Below are 19,374 nucleotides of genomic sequence, written 5' to 3' on the forward strand. Positions count from 1 at the left end.
CATCGAGCTACCAGGAGACTCACAGGCAGCCAGCCAGGGCAGGCAAAAGCTGCACCCGGGTCTCAGCAGCCTCCACCGCACTCGGGAGCCTCTTAGCCCCATCACACCCTGCCTGGAGAGAAGTGGCGGGCACTTGCCCTTCTGAAGTAGAGGGAGCCCCTTGCCTGGCTCCCACCTCCCCTGAAGGATCTAAGCACTTGCCTCCTCCACGTCAGAAGCCTGGGAGCGACAAGGAGGAGAAATAATGAGAACTGGATGCAGTTGGGTTTCTGGTTTTTTAAGTGACTTCGATATATTAACACAGAGCTGTTCTACCATAACAAACAGAAGCACGTTACAGGACCGACTCTGAGGATGAGAAGAGACACTGCTATGTACATGCCAGAGGCGCCGGCCTGCGCTGCTGGACCCAGCTTGCGGCATGGTCCCCGGCCTTCGCCTTTTATCTCCTGGGCTGGGAAGCACACTTGTGTATGTTGTGTGTGTGCGCGTGTGTGTGTTTTTGTACAAAATCTGCACACAGAGCACCCCAGGCCTGGGGAACGATGGCCCGGACCAAATACAATACATGAAAAAAAAATAGAAATATAGCGATTCAAGTACTGGCTTCTCTGAAGAAAGGAGAAAAAAAATCACATTTGTGTGTGTCATTTATTTCAGTTGCGCTGGGAGAAGAGAACGAGGTTTCTCTCCCCGCCTCCTCCTCCTCCTCGCTGGGTAGAACTAACTCTAAAACACCAATTTCTCAACACTGAACCCTCCCAAATCGCAAGAGTTTTCCTTTTCCCCTTCCCTTTTTTTTTTTTCCTTTTTAAGCCGACTGGCTTTTCTCTATCTTGCTCTTTCCTTTTTCCTTTCAGTGCTGTCTCCCGCCTGGGCTGGGGTATTTTGTGGGGTTTTTGTTTTGTTTTTCCCTTGGCTGTGCGAGGCAGCAGGCTGGGGCAGGGTTTAGGATTGCTCCTTGTCGGTTTTCTCTTTATTCATCTTTTTCATCTTCATCCTCCGATTCTGAAACCAGATTTTGACCTGCCGCTCGGTGAGGTTGAGAACCCGGGCCACCTCGTACCGACGGTCCCTGGTTAAATACATATTGAAGAGAAACTCCTTCTCCAGTTCCAGCGTCTGGTACTTGGTGTAGGGGCAGCGCTTCTTCCTCGTGGAACGGGCGTGAATCCAGTTGGCCACGGGGTTGCCTGGGGGGCCAAACACAGGCAGGGGTCAGTGGAGCCCCTTTCCAGCCCAGGACCCCTGCCACCCCATCCCCAGGCTCAGCCAGGCTCCCCAAACCCAATAATTGAACCTGAATTTGGACACGTTTTGCTTTAGGAATTCCCCCCTTACTGCTTTTGCCATCTCCCCCCTCCCTATCTTTCCCCTCCTTGGTTTCCAGCACCTAAAACTCTAGGAAATCGAAGCTATCAAAGCCTCTACAGTCTGGTCCTCCTCAGCTTCAAGAGTAGTAATTCGAGAATATCCTCATAAAAAGTCCAAATTCCCAACCGTTTCATAGGCCCATAAACGCTTCTCTCTCTTGTTTTTTATTTTTATAGCGAGGTCTCTCTCCTCCCCACTTCCCTCCTCCTCTGCCCCCTCCCACCCTCCCAGCCCACGACCAAGTCCTGAAATTTCAGCAGTTCTGTTTCCTGACCCTGAGAGTCCCCAAGCCCCTCACTACCCTCTCCAGCGCCCCATCTCCGCTCTCTCGGAATTCAACCCTGCTGAGGCGAATTCTCAGGGTGATGCTTGGATGGGAAAAGACTTTCTCCTCTCCCCAGGGAGCTGCTGGTCTTGGGGACAGGCTCCCCTATATCTTAGCTTCCCTCTTTGGCTTCCAGTGCCCCCTCCTCCTGCCAGCCCCAGGACAGGCTCTGCAGGAGCCAAGCCTCCAATTTCAGGTTTATGGGAGTAGCTGAGGGCAAGGAGGGAAGCCTTCAGAGGAGTATAATTAGGCCCTAGCCCCTGATGGGGCTGCAGGAAATCCTGCAGCCCCCTCCTGGGTCTCCCCCAGACATTTCCTCACACCCAGGGGCTGCAACCCCTCCTCCTGCTGTTTCCCCTTCTATCCTCTTTCTGGCCCTGCAGCTCTCACCTGTCCCCCCTCCCCCCAAAAAAACTACCCTTGTCTTTCTCTGCAATACTCAGAAGGGTCCCCTTTCCCTGATTGGAGTGAGTGTGTGTGTGTGTGTGTGTGTGTGCACGCGCGTGTGTGTGTGCAATTCTCTAATCTGGGGAGATGCTTCTCCCCACTCCTCATCCCTGACCCCCATTCTCACCCCTCTCTCCTGCAGACCCTCAGAAGAGGGTTCTCAAGTTTAAAGAGACTGGGACCCCTCTTCTCTCCCTCAACTCTGTAAGTCCTGATCCCTCCAAGTTCCCAGGCTGGGAAAGCCCTCAGACTCTCATCCAGGGTCCTGGGGGAGAAGCCCATGGACCTTCTGTTTTATGAATCTCTAGTGGGGTGAGGACCCCCACACTGCCTGGGAGGTAAGGGTGGCTTTTCTCCTTGGGGTTATTTCCTCTCTATCCCCAGTGTCCTCCTCATCTCTCCCCCATCTCATCCCAAACCATAAAATGAACCTCGCCCCCACCCTATCCCCTGGCCCTGTCTGCATTTCTTCGAAAGTAGTGACTGAGCCAAAAAGCCTGGGCTGGGGGTGTGGGGGCGGGGGTCTCATCAAAGCCAGCTCCTGGGAGAGGAGCCCCCCTCAGCCTTCTCCCAACCTGGCTCCCTGGGCCCCCGTCTCAGACCTTCCTGCCCCTGAAAGCTCCCCAAGGTAATTCGCTTTTATTGAGTCCTCGCCCTCACCCCTCTCCCGCGCTCCCTGCGCCGCTCCGAGGGGCTGTAATCCGCTCCCCCCGCCTGGCCTCCCCTCCCCTCCCGCGCGGGTTGTAAAGGAAAATTGCTCCCAACTTACTGGGGTCCAGGTCGGCCTTCTCCTCTTTGTGCTTGCTGCCGGCGAGGGCGTCCGCCTCGGGCGAGGGCAGGGTCTGCGGGGCGCGGTCGCGCAGCTCCCCGGGCGAGCCGTACATGTAGTCCGGGTAGCTGCGGCCGTCGCCCGGGCCGCAGTCGGCGCGGCGCCCGGGGTAGGCGTCCGGCTTGAGGGCGTAGTGACGGCCCCCGGCCGGGAAGCTGGGGAAGGAGACGGCGCCGGACAGCGGCTCGAGCCAAGTCCGCATGTAGCGCGTGTCGGCGCCGAGGTGGGGCTGGGGGCCGTACGGGTGGTAGACCACGGACGACTGCGAGGGCACAGGCGCCCACGACGTGCTGAACACTGCCGGCTTGGGCGCGAAGCTACAGGACGGAAAATCGCTACAGTCCGGCACCAAACCGCTGGGTCTGGCGGCGGCGGGGTGAGCCCCTGTGGCCGGAAACCTGGACGCTAGGAGGTCTTCATTGTCGTGAGAGATGAGCGAGTCCACGTAATAGTTACTGATGGGCCCCGTCGCCGACATCGTAACAGGGTTTTACATACATAAGATTATTGTATGAACTGTATATGTACTTTTTATCTGCTCACAGAACAATCAAGGCAGGTAATTATTTTTCCAGCCTTTTCCCCGCAGCTCATTGGCTCCCCGGCCCCCACGTGATCGTATTTACCCAAAAATACGGCGCGGATCAATGCGCAGGGGCTTTTTTTCCTGGCTTTTTTTTTTTTTTCTTCTCCCACCCCCTTCTCTCTGCTGATCCCCGCGACCTGCGTTTTCCTGGGGGTCCGCAACTCTGGACCCAAGGACCCGCCGCCCCCTCAGGACAACTCGCATCTCAGCACAGAAGCCCCTGCCCGTGTCCACCCATAAGCAGATGGCCTCCGCCCCCACCCCCGGGAGGATTTCTTAATGGGGTGCCAATGCCAGTCCCCGAAGCCAGGGTTCCCGGACCCTCGGGGCTGAGCTGGGCGCTGGAACCCCGCAGGGGCGGAGAGGCCGGCCGAGGTAGGTGGAGGAACTATTTCTTGACGTAATCCGTCTCTGTCGGTCCCGACGCTCCCGCAGTCTCTGCGCGAGCCGAGATCAGCGATTGTCAGTTCGGAACGTGGCTTTTAAAAATGCGTTTTTAAATAGTGTGTATGTATGTATTTCTTTCTGGAGCAGCAGCAGCGAGGGAGGGAGAGTGGGAGGGGACTGGGGAAGCTGGGGTGGAGGGAGGGAAGGAGGGAAAGGGGAGCGTCCTACTGCCACTGGCCAACTCAGCCCCCCAAATCTGGGGTAGGGGAAGCTTGGGGAAGGTGGCCCAAGGGTGGGAGGGGTAGGACCTTGGGACCTGATACACCTCTGTCACCAGAAGTCCTCTCTTTCCTTTGGCACAGATATGCAACCGTCTTTATTTTAAATTTATTGTCTGTATCTTTATCTTTCTTTGCCAGCCTGAAGAAGTAGAGGAGAGATCTACACAACTTCAGTGTGGTGTCCCCGTCCCGTCTTCCTGTTCGCCCTCTTTTGCCCCCAACTCCATCTCTGAGACATCCTATCCTCCCCCCCAAAAAAGAAGTCACTCCGGGGCTCTGTCTGCAGAGAGCCAGGGTGAGAGCGGGCAAGGCGAGAGAGCGACCTCGGTCGTGGGCAAGTAGCTTGTTTTTACGTCCTTCAATAAAATTTTTATGAGGATCATTTGATTGTTCATAAATGTGTCTTTCATTAAATAAAATTGTAGGCTGTTTTTGGAACGAAAAAAAGCTATGAAGGAATGGGAGAAAGCAATTTCTTTGGAGTTAGATACAGGAATTCTGGAGGGGGCAGTGTGATGGTAAGGAAGATCACACAACTTGGATTCCTCCCCCCCTCAGTAAGTTGGTTGCTACCCTCCTCCTTGAATTTGGGGTTCATTGCCCAGCCCTCTGCTTTCCATCAGACTGTCCCATGGTGGTTTAGCAAAGGTGGGCAAAGGCAAGCAGGAAATTCTCAGTGTGGGTGCAAGAGAGGGGCAGGGAAGTTGGTGGGGGTGGGGGAGAAGAGCAGGTGATATCCCCAGAGACACAGGCATCCTAGGCAGGGCAGAGTGAATTTGAAGAAGGGGTGCAATTTCAGGGTCAGCAGGGAATAGTTCAGTTTGCGCCAAGAGAAACAGGCAGGAGCTGAGGCTAAGACACAGGCTCTGAGGCAGCAGGGAAGGACAAGGTTTCTCAGACTGGAGATGCCTGCTCTTCTTTCCCATTCCTGTCCTCAGGAGGGGACCAAACACCAGGGATGGGGGGGGGTGGAGGCTGCTTTTTTCCTGCATCTCTGTCAACCTGTCTCCTCTAGGGAGGAGAAGGGCTAGAGAGAGGTGTTCCAGAAACTGTAGTGTGTGTGTTTGGGAAGGGGGGGTGAGGAAAGTTGAGGGGGAAGGGTCTGTCTGCAGCCTGCAGCACCGACCCCAGCCTGCCAGGCCCCCACCCCAGTCCCTGCTCCTCCCCTTCTCGGGTTCTCTCCTTTTCGGTCTAGCGGGGCTGGGATTTCGACGCATGGGGGGGACGTGAGAAGTACCCGGCTGGGGAGAGGCGACCCGGGGCCTCAGCCCCTTCACCCTCATCTCTGATTATCTTCTCCTCCCCCCGACTGGACTGGTTTTGGAAAAGCCAAATTACAGCAAGAAACAGAATATCTCTTTGGCCTTGATGGAGTTAGGTTAGCTGTCAATCAAAAATTCTCCCTCACTAGTTCAAGGAAAAGACTGGAGGTTACCGTCCCCCTGCCTAGGCTTCCTCCAAATCCCCAGTGCCATCAGCACCTCCCCCCAGCCCTGGCGGCAGGGACCCTGCCTGGTTCTTGGGTGGCTGCTGGCAATGCTGAGCAGAGCCGCGGAGCGTTCAGAGGGCCCGGGGCCAGACTGTGACCAAGAGGACGTCAGGGGACAGAGCCTGAGAGAGACTGAGCCCGAGACAGCCTGAGACAGCAAGACTGAAGCACGGCGCCAGGTCCCCAGAGAGGAAGGGAGGAAGGAAGGAGGGAAGGAAAGAAGAAAACGGATTAGAATAAAAGAAAGGGAAGACAGACAGAAAAGAGGGGAGGCAGGATGAAAAGAGAGGGAAGAGCAGGGAAAGGAAGGCATGCAGAGAGAGTCGGAGGAAGGGCGGCGACAGGCAGGCAGGACGGGGCAGGGCGCGGGCTGGCCGAGCAGCCGTGGCATTGTGCAGCCCGCTGGCTGGCCGGGCCTTTGCCGCGGGACCGGCTCTGGGCGCGGCGGCCACTTCTGTCCGGACACAAAGGAGGAAGAGGCCTCCTCTCCTGCCCCTCCCGGGCGACCTGCTGGGGTGGGGACACCAGGCCTCCAGGATATAGAACCCTATCTCGGCCCAGGCAGCTACCCAGGCAGCTGGGAGCTGAGCCACGCTCTCATCAAGGAGCAAAGAAGACAGGACGAAGGAGGTTTCAAGCCCGCCGGCTCCTCCTTTTCGTCTTCGCCAGGGGACAGGGCCCATCTGCCCCTACCTCAGTCTTCCTAGAAGGAAGCTGCCCCCACAGTCCCTCTCCTATGGGCTTCTACTATTTGGGAAAGCCCCCCAGACACAGTGGCTGTAAACAGATGCCCCTTTCTCTCCTACCCAGCTTGGCCACCACCTTCTTTTCAACTCTTGAGCAGCCTGCCCACCCTGCCTGCCCACCCAGCAGAGGCAGCAGCAGTGGGGCAGCCAGGATCACCAGGCCCACGCTCTCTGCTGCCACCAAATTCCCTGTGAAACTGAGGGGAGGCTGTCTCCTTCATTTCAGAGCGAGAACTCAGGCCCTCCCCACTCAGGCATAGACACAACTGTGGATCTGGAAGCAGGCCTCACCCACAGCCCCCTCCCCACCAACGCCCCATTTTGCCTGGGCCTTGCTAAGAGAGGCAGCCCGGGGGAGGGGGGCTGGAAGAGGCTGAGAATCCCTGAGTTCACCAGGCCACCAGGCCGAGGTCCCTCGGGTTCCACAACTACATGTGGACGGTACCCCCATCCTCTGCATTTGGAGGTGGGGTGGCAGGTCAGGGCTCTGAAGCAGAACCTAGGGCTCTCCCCAAATCCAGACCTGGAGGTGTCAGGGCACCAAGGATGTGGGAGCACCAAGAAGGAGGGGCTTGTCTTCCCAGGTTCAGTTATGCCTGCTGAATCTCCTGCCAGGTTCCCAGACTCCCTCTCACCCCCACCACTCCCTTCAATTTTCCTCATCACCGATGGGGAGCCCGAGGGACTGGAGGCCACTGGGAGTCCCTGTTGGGAGATGGGAGGACTCCAGCTTTAGCTAGCAGCTGTGCATTCACTGTGGTTCTTAGAGCTCTCTTCTGACCCCAAAAGACGGCACTGGGCAGAGGAGAGCCCCCTCAGGGGGAGGAGCACCCTGACTACATCATCTCAGACCTGGACAGCTGGGATCACAATCAAGCTAGCACCACCGTGGGCAGGACAGACAGACAGAAAGACAGGTTAGACTGATCCCCTCCCCTGGCCCTGCACCTCCCTTTTAGTGATTTAAATTCCCTCCGGTTCAATCCACACCGTCAAGTTCGGATTATATTTAAAACAGGCTTTCCCCAGTCCCCCAGCGGGTCATTCCCGCAGCCGCAGGCAGGGCGCCCGCTCCCGGCTCGGCAGCACCCGGCTGCGCGGAGGAGGCCCTGCGTGCTCCGTTTGCTTTCGTTTTCCTTCTCCCCCTGAAATGGGCTCAGTTCACCTCTCCGCTGCCCTCTCCTCCTCCCCGCCCCCTCCTCGGTTCCCCACTCCTTTCCCCCCTTTTCTCTCCTGATCCCTCTTTGTTGGGAAAAACACACCCACACACACAACTCCTCCTAGCTCAGGCCTGCGCTGGAAGCAGAAACTGAATTCTCCTGGCCCGCCGCGAGGAGACCAGCGTCCTGCCCCCACCCCAGGTGGGTATCCGGGATCCCTACACACCAGGAGTCCAGCCGCTAAGCCCAGCAGGAGTGAAACCCCCAGGGCCTGTGAACGTGGCCCTCTCAACGCCACGGCCTGCATTCCCTACGGCCCCCTGCCCTGCGCCCCGCAGCAAACGGGGCTATTTCCGCTCCCCCAACCCGATCTGGTTTCCCAGCCTGGGGAGTGGCTGGAGGAGGAGCGGCCCCAGAGCTAGGGGTGCTCTCCGCCTGGAGCCCCCCGTGGTCCTAGGTGCCTGGTTACCTGATCTTTGTGTGATGTACGTGTGATGTATGTCGCAAGGAAATTTGCAGTGACTTTGGAGCCCAGACTGAGGAAGCGGAGGTGGCGAAAGGAGAGACAATACGGTCCGAAGTACAATTAAGGAGCCAGAGCCGCTAGTCTCTTCCCCCGCCCTCCCTGCCAGACTAGGAGCTGTCTGGCCTCAAACCTCAGGGCAACCCGCGAACCTGGAGCCGGAAACTCAGCCCATGGCGGAGGGAACCAGAGGTTCTGGCGTCCAGAAAGCAGGAGGAAAGCGCCCTCCAACTTGGGGGTCCAGCCACCAGCCCCACTGAGTCGCTGAGAATTCAATGAATGAAAGTGCACATTCCGACGAATTTTTCCCGATTTTTTTTCAGCCTTTGGCTGGACAGCCTAGGGTTTAGGACGTCTCAGACGGACAGACAGACAGACAGGCAAACCGCATCTCCGGAGGCAGACAGACTCACAACATGAGTGTGAGTCTGAAATCAAATACAGGTTCAACATTCCCCAGGCCTCTGTGCCAGGCCGGGCGGGCGCCGATCTCCCTACCTTCTCTCCCCTCCAGGGCGTCCGGCAGAGACCCGGAAGACTCGGTCCCTCTGGCTTGGTCCAATCCCGCCTCGGGAAGCGCCTTCGTTACCTGCTCCTCGGCTCCCCACGGCCACAGATGCAGGGCAGCCGCCTCCGCCGGGGGAGGGAAGCCCCGGCCACCGCAGCCGCCGCTGCCCGCCCTCCTTCCCTCCCTCCCTCTTCCTCGCCCTCCCTCCCTCTCTCCCTCCCTCGCGCGCCGCCGCTCGCGGGGCCCTCCCGCGGGCAACCTGTTCTGGACCAAATCCAGGTATCTCCGAAAGAGACAAAAAAGAAAGGACCTCTGATGTAGAAAAGAAAGAAAGACCCTGAACTGTATTTATTTTTCACGCTCTGACCATTGGTCGGCCTCAGTTCAGGCGTCCTGGACCCGGCCCTGCGGCTGCAGAGGTGTGCAGGCCTGCTGCCTCGCCCACGCCGGCCGCCGCGCCCCGCGCGCTGCGCGCTCCACACTCTGGGCCGCCGCCCCCCGGCAGCCCAAACACCAAGCAGACCTCAAGGTCCTTCCTACAGACTCAACATCCGGTTGCCCGCCTCGCCGCTGGCCTCTCCGCCTGGGAGCCCGCTCCGCTCCATCTGCGGCCAAAGTCCTCACACAATCCACCTTGTCCGTGCTCTCGGGGCCCGGCCGGACACCCTTCCGAGCCAAGGCGCCCGCTGACCACCCTCGGGCCGCGGCCCTGCCCGGGGCTGCACACCTCCTCCCCTGCACGGGACCCACACAAAGCCCAGTGTCCCGACGCCCCCACCCGCAGACCCTTCTCCCCGGCCCCGCTGCCCTTCACCTGTTCTCAAGAAGGGCCGCATCTCCGAGCCAGCCGAGGCAGGGCGGTGGGCCGGGCGGAGGGTGCCCGGGAGCCGAGGTCCCAGGGAGGCCACAGATGATCCGCCGCCTAAGCCGGAGCTCCCGCAGCCGGCGAGAGATCTCAGAGACCAAGGCTCTCCTTGGCGAGCTCTTGCCTTTTCCTCCTTCTCCCGCAAGTCTTAAACACTTACACGCGGAGAGTTCAGCTCTATAAATTCTGCTCCTCTTTCCCATATCATAATTAAAAAAAACCAGTAGGGGAGGTTTTAACTTTTATTGCGATTTCTGGAGTTGGGCTGCAGAGCATATATTAAGTTTACGCTTATGCGCGCTCGGCGGGGAGGGTCCTTTAAGAAATAAAAATCCATCTTAATATCCACAGACGAGAGAGATAATTTTTTCCCTCCTCTTCACGCTGTTTCTTTTGAAGACTCCCCTCCAGCGAAGCGAATAAATAATCACCATCGCCTTAGCCATGATCCACGGCCCCAGGGCCCCACGGTGGACACTGGCCACCAGACTGGCCCTCACCTTGGCCCTGTGAGAATGCACCCCACTCCCCAGGATATTGGGGGGGAGGGACACCCAGACCCATGGCTCTGTGGCCACCCCCCTATAAGCCCACCAGCTCTGAAATGGAAATTGGGGCTGAGAGACCCAAAGCGCAGAAGTCGTTCATTGGTAAATTTCGGCCCATCAGGGACACTGTCTCAAAGCCAGGCACTCCTGAGCACCCCGCCCTGCCTGGGACTCCCTTCACTCCAGCTGGCCCTGGGCTTCTGACAGCCTGAAAACTCAGAGACTGCCAAGGGCTCCCAAACCGGGGAAGCCCTTGCCTGCCTCGCACCAGCTGGCCTTCCTCTCTGAAAACCTCCCCATTTCCCTGGGAGCCATAGGGCGATTTGAGCACTTCCTTCCAAGGGAAGAGATTTTTTTTTTCCCTTACAAAGGGTTGGGGGGCAGACAGAAAGACAGACTGACAGTTTCAGCTGGGGAGAAGGGAGGTTCTATTACTATTCTCTCCTCTAGTCTCCATGGAATCTCTTTGTATAAGAGAGAGAAAAATACATGAGTATGCACAAAAATATATACAGGGGATCTGGGAGAGCCTGGAGGAGGCAGAGATATAGAAACAGAGACCCACACACATGCAAGGTTCCATATATGCCCCCAGCAGACAACTGCGTGAATAAACTTCATGAATATACTGTGTTACAGGGACATGACTTTGTTTCCCTGTCTGAAAGTTTCTAATGTTTTAATAATCATAATAGTTCCAAAGTAAGAGAACCAAGAACCTGTCCTTTGCCTTTTGACTTTCTCTTTCCCAGTCTGAGAGCAGGGGTGTACCTCCCCATTTTCCATGACCCTCCCCATTTTTCTCTGCAGGCAGAGAAACCTCTTTGGAGAGCCCTCTCTCTAGCAACCAGGACCAGAACTGAGGAACCAGAGGGGGCAAGGAGGGGAAGACGCTTTGTAAAGTTGCACATTGCTCAGATGCCCCTTTACTCCATGTCCTCCCCTCCTCCCCCTGGCATCAGCCAACAACCTCTCCAACAATATGATAATGGTGGGCGCTGGCAGCCTCCGTTCACCCAGATCTTTCCACACAGTGCAAAGACAAGCAGCTGCCTGACAGGCACAGACACAACAGACCAAGGCCTACGGGCAACAGACAGCTAGAAAGAGACCAGAGCCAGATTCTTGCCCTGATGTTTCCCAGTAGGGTGTGTGTGGGGGGTTTCTACTTGGACTTGATGACTTTCTTCTAGCCTACTAACACCCTAAATATGCCCTTCTCCTGGGGATGGGGCTATCCAAGAGGAAGAGGAGGTGGTTGAGCTGGCGCTCAGAGTTCCCCAGCTCCTGGGACCCCCCACGCACCCCACTTTTCTAAGAAGAAGCTCCAGCCCCAGTCTACTGGAGGCAGATTTTTTTTTTTTCCTTAGGGGTGGCAAGTGGGAAAAGCTAACCCTCCAAAGACTCCTTTCTATTTCTGTGGTCTTCTCTCTTCTAATCATCCTGCCCCACCCTGCTACCCAGCTGAGCTGGCCCGCCAGGCCACCTCTTTCTCAAATTCCTGAATTTCCTTGGAATTGGTTAGACCTCCTTTGTCTGTCTCCATCAGCTGGGCCCAGGAAACAATAGCTGCAGGAAAAACTCTCCCTCAAGCATGGGGATTGGGACAGGCTGAGGAGTGGACGGGATAAACCAGGGTTCTCCAGACTTGTCGTGCGGCCCCACTCACAGCTTGCCCTCCTCATCTGTACCCATTTCGCCCTGTATAGGAGGGGGCCTGGGGAGCAGTCCCACTGGGGAGGGTAGGAGCGGGATAGGTGGGTTGGGGCCCTCGACGATAACCGACTGATGTAACTCAGGCAGTTTCTTGTTGCCGAGTTCAAAACTCAATCCCAACAACATGAAACTACCTAAGCCACAGATCAGCTGAGCGAGCAGGGCGGGAGATTCAGCTTTGCATCTATCGGGAGGAGAGGGAAGGGGGTTGGGGAAGGAAGAAATTCAGCCCCGTCCCCCTTTCCGCCCCCACAACCTCCCTAAGGACTAGAGGGTAGACTTTGGGTGGCTGGGTGAGTAAGGGGTCTGACTGCCTCATCATCTTCTGGACTAAGCAAATCGCTCAGGGAGACTCTGGTGAAATGGGACCTCAAGCCGCCAAACCCCCGCCCCGCCCCCAGCACCGCAGTGGGGCGATCCCCCTGCCTCTGGCCCTGGCCCTGGGGAAAGCTGGAGTGTCCTTCCACTCTCGAGCTGGGTCCCCTGTCTTGCCCTTCTGGCTCTCCTGTGCTCTCCTCCTAGGTTTCCTCTGACCCTCTCCGTCTCTCAGCTGAACTCTGGCTTCCCTTCATCCGTGTGTGGCCGAACCACTCCAAAGCCTCTTCCAATCAGGCCACTTGCCTGGCAAAGCCCCACAGCCAGAGCGAGTGGGGACCGAGCGCCTGGCTAAGGCTCACATCTAAACCAGCAGAAAGCAGGAAAACCTAAGCTTCAAGCTCCAACCCTCGCCAGCCCATCCTCCTTCTGCCTCCCCCCAGCAGACGACCAGACTGAGCTACATCAAGACCCATGTGTCGAGCTCCAGGCGACCCGGAGTGACCGAGTAAAGAAAGAAGCCAAAAACCACCAATTTACCCCTTTAACTGCCGAACCCCAAGGCAGTGGGTCAGGGAGGGGGAGCTTGTGGCCACTGCCCTCCGCTTCGAGCCGCCACAGGGCAAGCCTGGGCTCGCAGCAAGCAAAGATGTCCAGAACACCTTCCACCCTGCTCTGCCCAACGCGCGCTGGGCACCTGGGGACGCCGCTAGTCCCCACTCCGCCGCCAAGAGAAGAACAAGAAACCGCTTCTCTTACCTTGTCGCTGCCTCCTCCTCCTGCCACTGCCCGCGCTTCTGCTGCTGCTGTCGAGAAGGGGGGGGCTCAGCTCCTCATCCCCCTCCGGCGGTTAAGTTTATTCCTCTCCTTGGATAGGTGGGGGGCTCCTGGGGTTCCCCCCAGCAGCGGTGGGGTGCGCCTGGCCCAGCACCCCAGGCAATGGGATCCGTCTGCTCCTCAAGATTGCAGTTTGCTTCTGCCTCTTTCCCTCCTCCAGTCACCTTTAAATGCATCTTTTACTGCAGCACCACATTATATTTGCAGATCATAAAATCCACCTCTCGCGCGCACCAAGACCGTCCTGACATTACTGTTTTATGACCTTGACTTATTGTGGTCACCTGGATAATATTTAAATCAACGTTATGGTCTCTCACTTACATTAAACCCGCCAAGAGACGTTCTAGAAAGGCTCTAGGAGATGAGTCGAACACAAAACACACACATCCACACACTCAGCCTCTTTGGGGGGAGGGTGTCGCTAAAAAAAACCAAAAAAACACTAAAAAACAAAAAAACCACCCATTTGAGGATTACGATTCTGGAAATTTATTAAGATTTTTTTTTCTCCATTAAGGAAGCTACATGCAAAAGATACAACATACAGAATATCTTTAAATAACACAACTCCCAGACAGGGACAGGGTAATATTTGGGGGAGGGGTATTCTGTCTTTGCTTCTCTATGTTCTATTTTTAATTTAAAAATTGTTTTTTGTTCCTCTGAATGGAATTTCTGAGATGGCAGTGGATGGAGGATGTAGGGGTGCTGGGAGGATGGGAGAAGAGCAGAAAGCAGTACATATACGAGACTTCAAGCAGATTCTCAGAGCGACTGGGAAGTAAAGACACAGAGAGGGTTTGGCAGAGGCGCTGGACGCTACGACAAACACACAAACACTAGCTGAACTTTCCAAAACGTCTATTATTCTAAGGAGGAAATGCAGCAAGGAAGAAGCGATTCTGATTCTGTCTGTGCTCTGCGAGATTACAGACCTTCTCTGGTTGATTTTTTCCCCCTATAATTGGGTGGATTCGACCTTAACTTTGCCTGGAGAACAGGATGCTATGTGTGAGTGCGTGCGTGAGTGAGGGGTTGACACACACACCAGCCACACTCCCACCCTCATCTATGTGGGCACACCACACCCCACACCCCAGCACCCCATTTCTCATGCTTTAGGTGGACGCATCTTCGGAGCACGAACCATAGGTCCCTTGGAAGGAGAGTCTGAGGTCTTTGCCTTTTTTGCAGGCGTGTTGCATTTATACTCAGGGAGGAAAAAAAAAAATATACCACCAGGCACAAAGGGAGGAGGGGCGGGGAAAGGAAGGTGGGGGGGAGAGAAAGGAGGGGGAGGGGAGGCCCCCCGAGCTCAGGTGAAATTAAAATTGGAGGTCAGTTCCCGGATCCGATTCTCTCGGTTCATTTTCTTGAGTTTCATTCTGCGATTTTGAAACCAGATTTTGACTTGTCTGTCTGTAAGGTTAATGGTCTTGCTAATCTCCAGGCGGCGCTCTCGCGTCAAATACATATTGAACAGAAATTCTTTCTCCAATTCCAGCGTCTGGTGTTTAGTATAGGGGCACCTCTTCTTCCTTCCGCTCTTTGCTGTCAGCCAATTTCCTGTGGTGTTTTCTGCCTTTATCTCCTCTGTTAAAAATAACATTATTTACATAAGTATCCCTCGAAGAGGCAAACCCTGGCAGCACTGCAGCCTTAGCCAGCTTGCTGTGGGGGCGGCTAAGGGAGCCCAGGAGAGCTGCTCTCGCCCCACAGGCCTGGCTGGTGGGGTCCTCTTGGGTTCAGGGCTTTTAGAATTTCTCTGGGGTCTAAACTTACAGGGAAGAAAGACAGAAGGTACTTGCCTCCAACGTGTCTATTAAATTTAAATCACCCCAGTCCACCTTGACTTAGCAGGTTCTGAGTACTCTGGCTCTTCCTCAGCTTGTTGACTCTGGTGGGCTCTCTAAGCCCCACCAGACCCTCCCTCCTCTCTGTTCCCTTCCAGCTCTGGGGGAAAAAAAAAAACCCAACCAGAAGGAAAGGTGTTTTCCAGGCCTCAGACTGGGTAACAGAGGCCACCCCGCTGCTGCCCCGAGCAATTCCCAGAGAGCTTTGGCCCCTTTCAACTCAGTGCAGGGAGGCTGCCCCAGTCTCCGCAACCAGAGGCCATTGCAGCCATCTCTGCACCCAGAGTCAGACCCCCAGCGCTGACTCCCACCCCAAGTGCCACAGAGCGACTCTGCCCCCACTGGATCTTCCATCGCCAGCTTTTCCTCTCCTAGCTGTCTTCCCCAGGAGTACCTGAGGCAGGGAGCTTGTGCAGGCAGCAGAGGTCAGGGGCAACAGCTCTGGGGCATGCTGAGGGGTCCTCAGACAACTGCCCTGGCCAGAGACCTAAGGTCAAGGGAGAGAGATCCTGAGGAAATGCAGCCTCCTGGAAATCTCCTGCCTCGTCTATGCAGATATGCATGCGTGCATGTACATGCGCATTTCTGCAGCGACACACATTCCTCCCCATATGCACACACACAGAGATATGCACATGTGTGTCTATTTATATAAGGAGATACTCTAAATATACTGTGTATTTCCCTTTCCCTCATGGATAGCTTCTCCCCCTGGCACACATTCTCCCTGAAATGAACCTCAAGCAGCAGAAGGGACCTTGGCTATCTTTTCCAGGGAGAAAACCCAGAGTCCAGAGACCCGAGAGGGACACCCAGCAAAGGATTCTGCTGATGGCTCTGTGCTCTATCCCCCTCTATGCCTAATGAAACTGCCAGATTCCTGGATCTTATCTTGATGGGGAGTGGGGTGGGGCTCTAGGGGAACCAGGAGGCACTAGAAAAATGCAAACTTGAGGCTCTATTTTAAAACACTTGAATGTCCTTAATTTTGCTCCCACCTCTGCACCTGCAGCCTCCTGCCAAATTGTTAAAAGGCTCTCCACATATAACTCTGTGCCACTGATTTTTTAAATTGGGGTTTAGGGGAAGGGGAGAAATTACAAGTGGGGAAGTCTGGCCCAAAGCCGGCTTGCCTCTGGCCTGGTGGAGGTACCAAAATGGGGGGATGGAGGCAAGAAGGACACAGGAAGAAGGCAGAGAGGGATTAGTTGGGGCTGGAGGGTTTAGATGGTGTGGGGATGGCAGGAGAGAAAGAAGAATCTATCGGGCATGGGGGCAATTTGAGCTAGGAGGTGGGCTTGTTAACCTTGACTTTGCTTTTGGTAGGGCTAGGCTGCAGCTTTTCCTACCTTAACTCTGCACCCCAACCAAGTCCACGGTGTGGGGAGATGGTATAAAATTAAACTTCTGTGCTGCACACGTGCCACCACCAAGGCTTGGTGGGTGTGTGAGCGTCTCTCCCCCTCACCTTCAGGAACACACCCGTGCCCATCTTCTGGCCAGGGTCTCCATGGGCTGATTTGCCAAGGCCCACCTTTGATTTGCAGAGGAGACCCAAGAGGGCGAGGCTCTGTCCTCACCCTCCGAAAGAGTGCGTGTGCATATATGAGAGGGCATGCGTGAGAGTGTGTGAGTGTGACACAGGTCGCCGCCAGGCATGCGTGTGCACCGCATCCATATACAAAGCGCCACAAGACCCAGGCCACCCTCAGTCTGCTCAGTTCTCACTATTTCATCTGCCTCTGCACCCAAAGAGCCCTTACTTACACACAGCCTCCAGGAGCCAGTGCCATGGGGAGCAGGTGATCCGCCCCCACCCCGTCTGCCAGTTGGGCCCTTTCTGATGCTTTTTGCTCCAACTTTTCGTGGAAAACCCCCTCAGCCTCCCTCCACTGCTTCCGTTTCCTTTACATTTTCTCCAGGTGTCAGAGAAGGGTCCTGAAGGCCCCCAGCTCCTTCAGCATAAATGAATCTTGAACTCTGAGCTTGAACTCTGCCTAGGCTTTCCCTCACCAACCAAAATCACAATGATATCCAACTAAAGCCACACTCCCTTGCAGGAGAAAACCGCTTACCATGCACACAGAAATTTCCCAACCACTCATTTGTAGGCTGCTTTTGGAAACCAATGGAAAAACTACATTTTTATAAATGCAACTAGAAAAAAAGGCAAAGAAAAAAATTTTCAAAGGGAAGACAAAAAACTTAACAACATTCTAAATGCCCTGTTCCAACGCCATAGGCGGCCTAGGCTTCTGGGGGAGGGAGGGATGCAGCGGGCAGCCCTTCACCTCCACCTCTTCCGGCCCCAGCTCTGCTGCCCGAGGCCCCCGGCCGAGCCAAAAACCGCAGGAGCCCAAACCACACACAGGAATCAGACCCACAAACAACAACTCGCGCTTCGCAGGAAACATTTTCAACTGGGAAAACGCAGTAAAGCGAAATCCCCCTTCTCCCAAGCTTCCCTTAGTCCCTGGCCCAAGATCGCCATTTTAAGCTTTTTTGCAAGCCTCTGACCTGAGGGGGGTGGACATCAGCCCCCCAGGACAACAACGGAGAGCAAGCAAACCAAAGGCAGCACACACCCAGGCGCGGCCACCCGCCCTGGGCAGCACAAGGCGCCCGCAGGCTGCCCGCGGTGTGCACCACCCCGGTCTCGGCGCCCAGCGCCGCTGCCGGCCTTGCACCTCCACTTCGCCGCTTACCTTCCCTAGCCAAGTGACGCGCCACCAGCCTGGCGCTCAGCAGACACGAGTCGCAAGCTGGGGTCGCATTCCCAGGACAGTCCAGGGCCTTCTCGGCCCAACCCTCTCCCTGCCCTCGGCCGGGGTCACGAAGACCCAGTGCCCGAGCGTCCCAGCCGGACCACGGCCCGGGCGGCCTTACCTTTTGCTTCGTTATCGGAGGTGTCTGGGCTGGAGTCGGCGGTTTTGGCCCGATCCTTTTCGCTCTCCAAGGGGCTGCTTTTGGGGCCTGCCAGGTTCTGCTCGGTCTTGATCTCATTGGGACTGGGGGTCTGGCTGTCGGACTTGGGGGTCTCAGGGAAACTCACTTTACCCCCGAGCTGGGGAGACTCCAGATGTTCGGCGCGCGGGTTGAGACTGGCCCGCTGCTCGAAAGGGGCTTCGAAGTCGTTGGCCCCGGCACAGTGGGGCGGCTTGTCCAGCGCGGAGTAGCTCGGGCTGGCGCGATAGAAGCTGGGCACGGGCACCTCGTGCTCCCCGAGGCAGGACTCCTGCAGAGGGTGGGAGTAGAGAGCTGCCTCGGGGCCACTTTTCGCCCGCTTCTCTGCGCTGTACATGCAGCAGACATTCTCCTCCTTGACACTAGGTGGGTAGGAGCAGGAGGACAGCGGCCTGCCAACAGGTTGTTCCAGGCGGTAGGCGGCTTTGGGGTCGCCCCAGGAGTCCAGCTGCGAGAGGTAGGACGGGTAGGTGTTGAGGGCGAGGTTGGGGCTGCTGCCCTCGTCCCTCTTGGAGAGCGAGGGCGCGAGCCCGCAGCCCCTCATCACCCCGCAGTTGAAGTCACTCCCAGATTGCATATACATGCCTGCGCTCCGGCTATAGCGCTCTCCTCCGCCCGGCGCAGCCAAGGGCTCCGCGTACGAGTTCGGAGTTACATTGCGAGGGCATGTCATTTTCAGAGAGAGGGGTTTTTAAGGAGCAATACTACAGCGGAGGAGCTGACATCTTTTTTTTTTCCCCCATCCGGGAGGGGGGGCGGTTGAAGGGGCGGGAGGGAAAAGAAGCGGAGGGGGGGAAATATCAGCTCCATAATTATCCGCGCATTCGGGCCTCACCATGTGACGGCTAGACCAATGGGATTTGAAAATGGCCTTGATGATTCAGACGGCCGTGACGTCAGCGGGGTCAAGTTGTCGGCAGGCGGAGTGCGGAGCGTGGAGTAACAGCGCCACCTAGCAGCCGCCTCGGGGTAGGGGCGCCGGAGCCCTTCCCCGCGAACAAAGGAAGGGCCCCCGGGGCGACGGGGGCAGGAGGGAGGTAGAGGGGGGTTGCGGGGGTTCTAGGGAGAATGGGGTTTGCTTACCCGGGAACCAGCCTGTAACTCCTGGGGAGAGGGGGGGCGGGAGAAGGTGGGGGGAAATGCGGGAGAGAGTGAGGGAGCGAGGCAACTCGGGGCTCAAAACAGTCAAATTCAAATTAAAAGGTCAAGACACGATTCAGGTACTTCTTCCCCGCTCCTCACCGCCTCTTTTCCTCGCCTTGGCCCCCGCCCCCACTTCTTCCCTTGGGATGGGAGTGGGGTGAGGTTTGGGGGAGGGCTCCTGTGGGCAGAAAAAGGGAGAGAAAAAGTTAAGGACTCCCGAACAGAACTAAAGTTTCTCCTCTCCTGCGTCGACCTTCGTCGGGCTCCTGCCTTGGGGCTGGGAGTTCAGCTCGGGACCGCCTGTCGCGGAAGTTGGTTGAGTCGCCAGTTCCCTGCGGGGATTGACGGGGAGTCTCCAGTGTCCGGGGCAGGCCAGGGAGGGGTCAAGACGGCTTTAGGGCTGAGTGGTCGAGGGAGGTTCCGAAGGGGTTTAGGGGTCGCGGGAGGCAGAAGCCGGCAACCCAAAGCGCCGGCT

At 56.6% G+C, this 19,374-nt stretch overlaps 2 protein-coding genes across 2 annotated transcripts; both read right to left on the reverse strand.

Moving 5' to 3' along the window:
* Window positions 1-124: 124 nt before the first annotated feature.
* Window positions 125-8,748, reverse strand: HOXC9 (homeobox C9). The gene is made up of 3 exons (XM_065934260.1): window positions 8,646-8,748; window positions 2,916-3,510; window positions 125-1,193 (listed from the first exon to the last, which is right to left on the reverse strand). The coding sequence occupies exons 2-3, from the start codon at window positions 3,451-3,453 to the stop codon at window positions 949-951; spliced, it is 783 nt and encodes a 260-aa protein (XP_065790332.1). The 5' UTR covers window positions 3,454-3,510; window positions 8,646-8,748; the 3' UTR covers window positions 125-948.
* A 4,688-nt stretch (window positions 8,749-13,436) lies between these two features.
* Window positions 13,437-18,491, reverse strand: HOXC10 (homeobox C10). The gene is made up of 2 exons (XM_065935505.1): window positions 17,679-18,491; window positions 13,437-14,532 (listed from the first exon to the last, which is right to left on the reverse strand). The coding sequence occupies exons 1-2, from the start codon at window positions 18,427-18,429 to the stop codon at window positions 14,255-14,257; spliced, it is 1,029 nt and encodes a 342-aa protein (XP_065791577.1). The 5' UTR covers window positions 18,430-18,491; the 3' UTR covers window positions 13,437-14,254.
* Window positions 18,492-19,374: the final 883 nt, after the last annotated feature.

This window comes from Muntiacus reevesi, chromosome 4, assembly GCF_963930625.1.
Source record: "Muntiacus reevesi chromosome 4, mMunRee1.1, whole genome shotgun sequence".
Classification (NCBI taxonomy): domain Eukaryota; kingdom Metazoa; phylum Chordata; class Mammalia; order Artiodactyla; family Cervidae; genus Muntiacus; species Muntiacus reevesi.

Coding starts and splice junctions, on each gene's coding strand:
- HOXC9 (XM_065934260.1), bottom strand. CDS start 3,453: ATGTCGGCGACGGGGCCCATCAGTAACTATTACGTGGACTCGCTCATC. Junction 1,194..2,915: donor GAAGGCCGACCTGGACCCCA/GTAAGTTGGGAG, acceptor TTGGCCCCCCAG/GCAACCCCGTGGCCAACTGG.
- HOXC10 (XM_065935505.1), bottom strand. CDS start 18,429: ATGACATGCCCTCGCAATGTAACTCCGAACTCGTACGCGGAGCCCTTG. Junction 14,533..17,678: donor CTCCGATAACGAAGCAAAAG/GTAAGGCCGCCC, acceptor TATTTTTAACAG/AGGAGATAAAGGCAGAAAAC.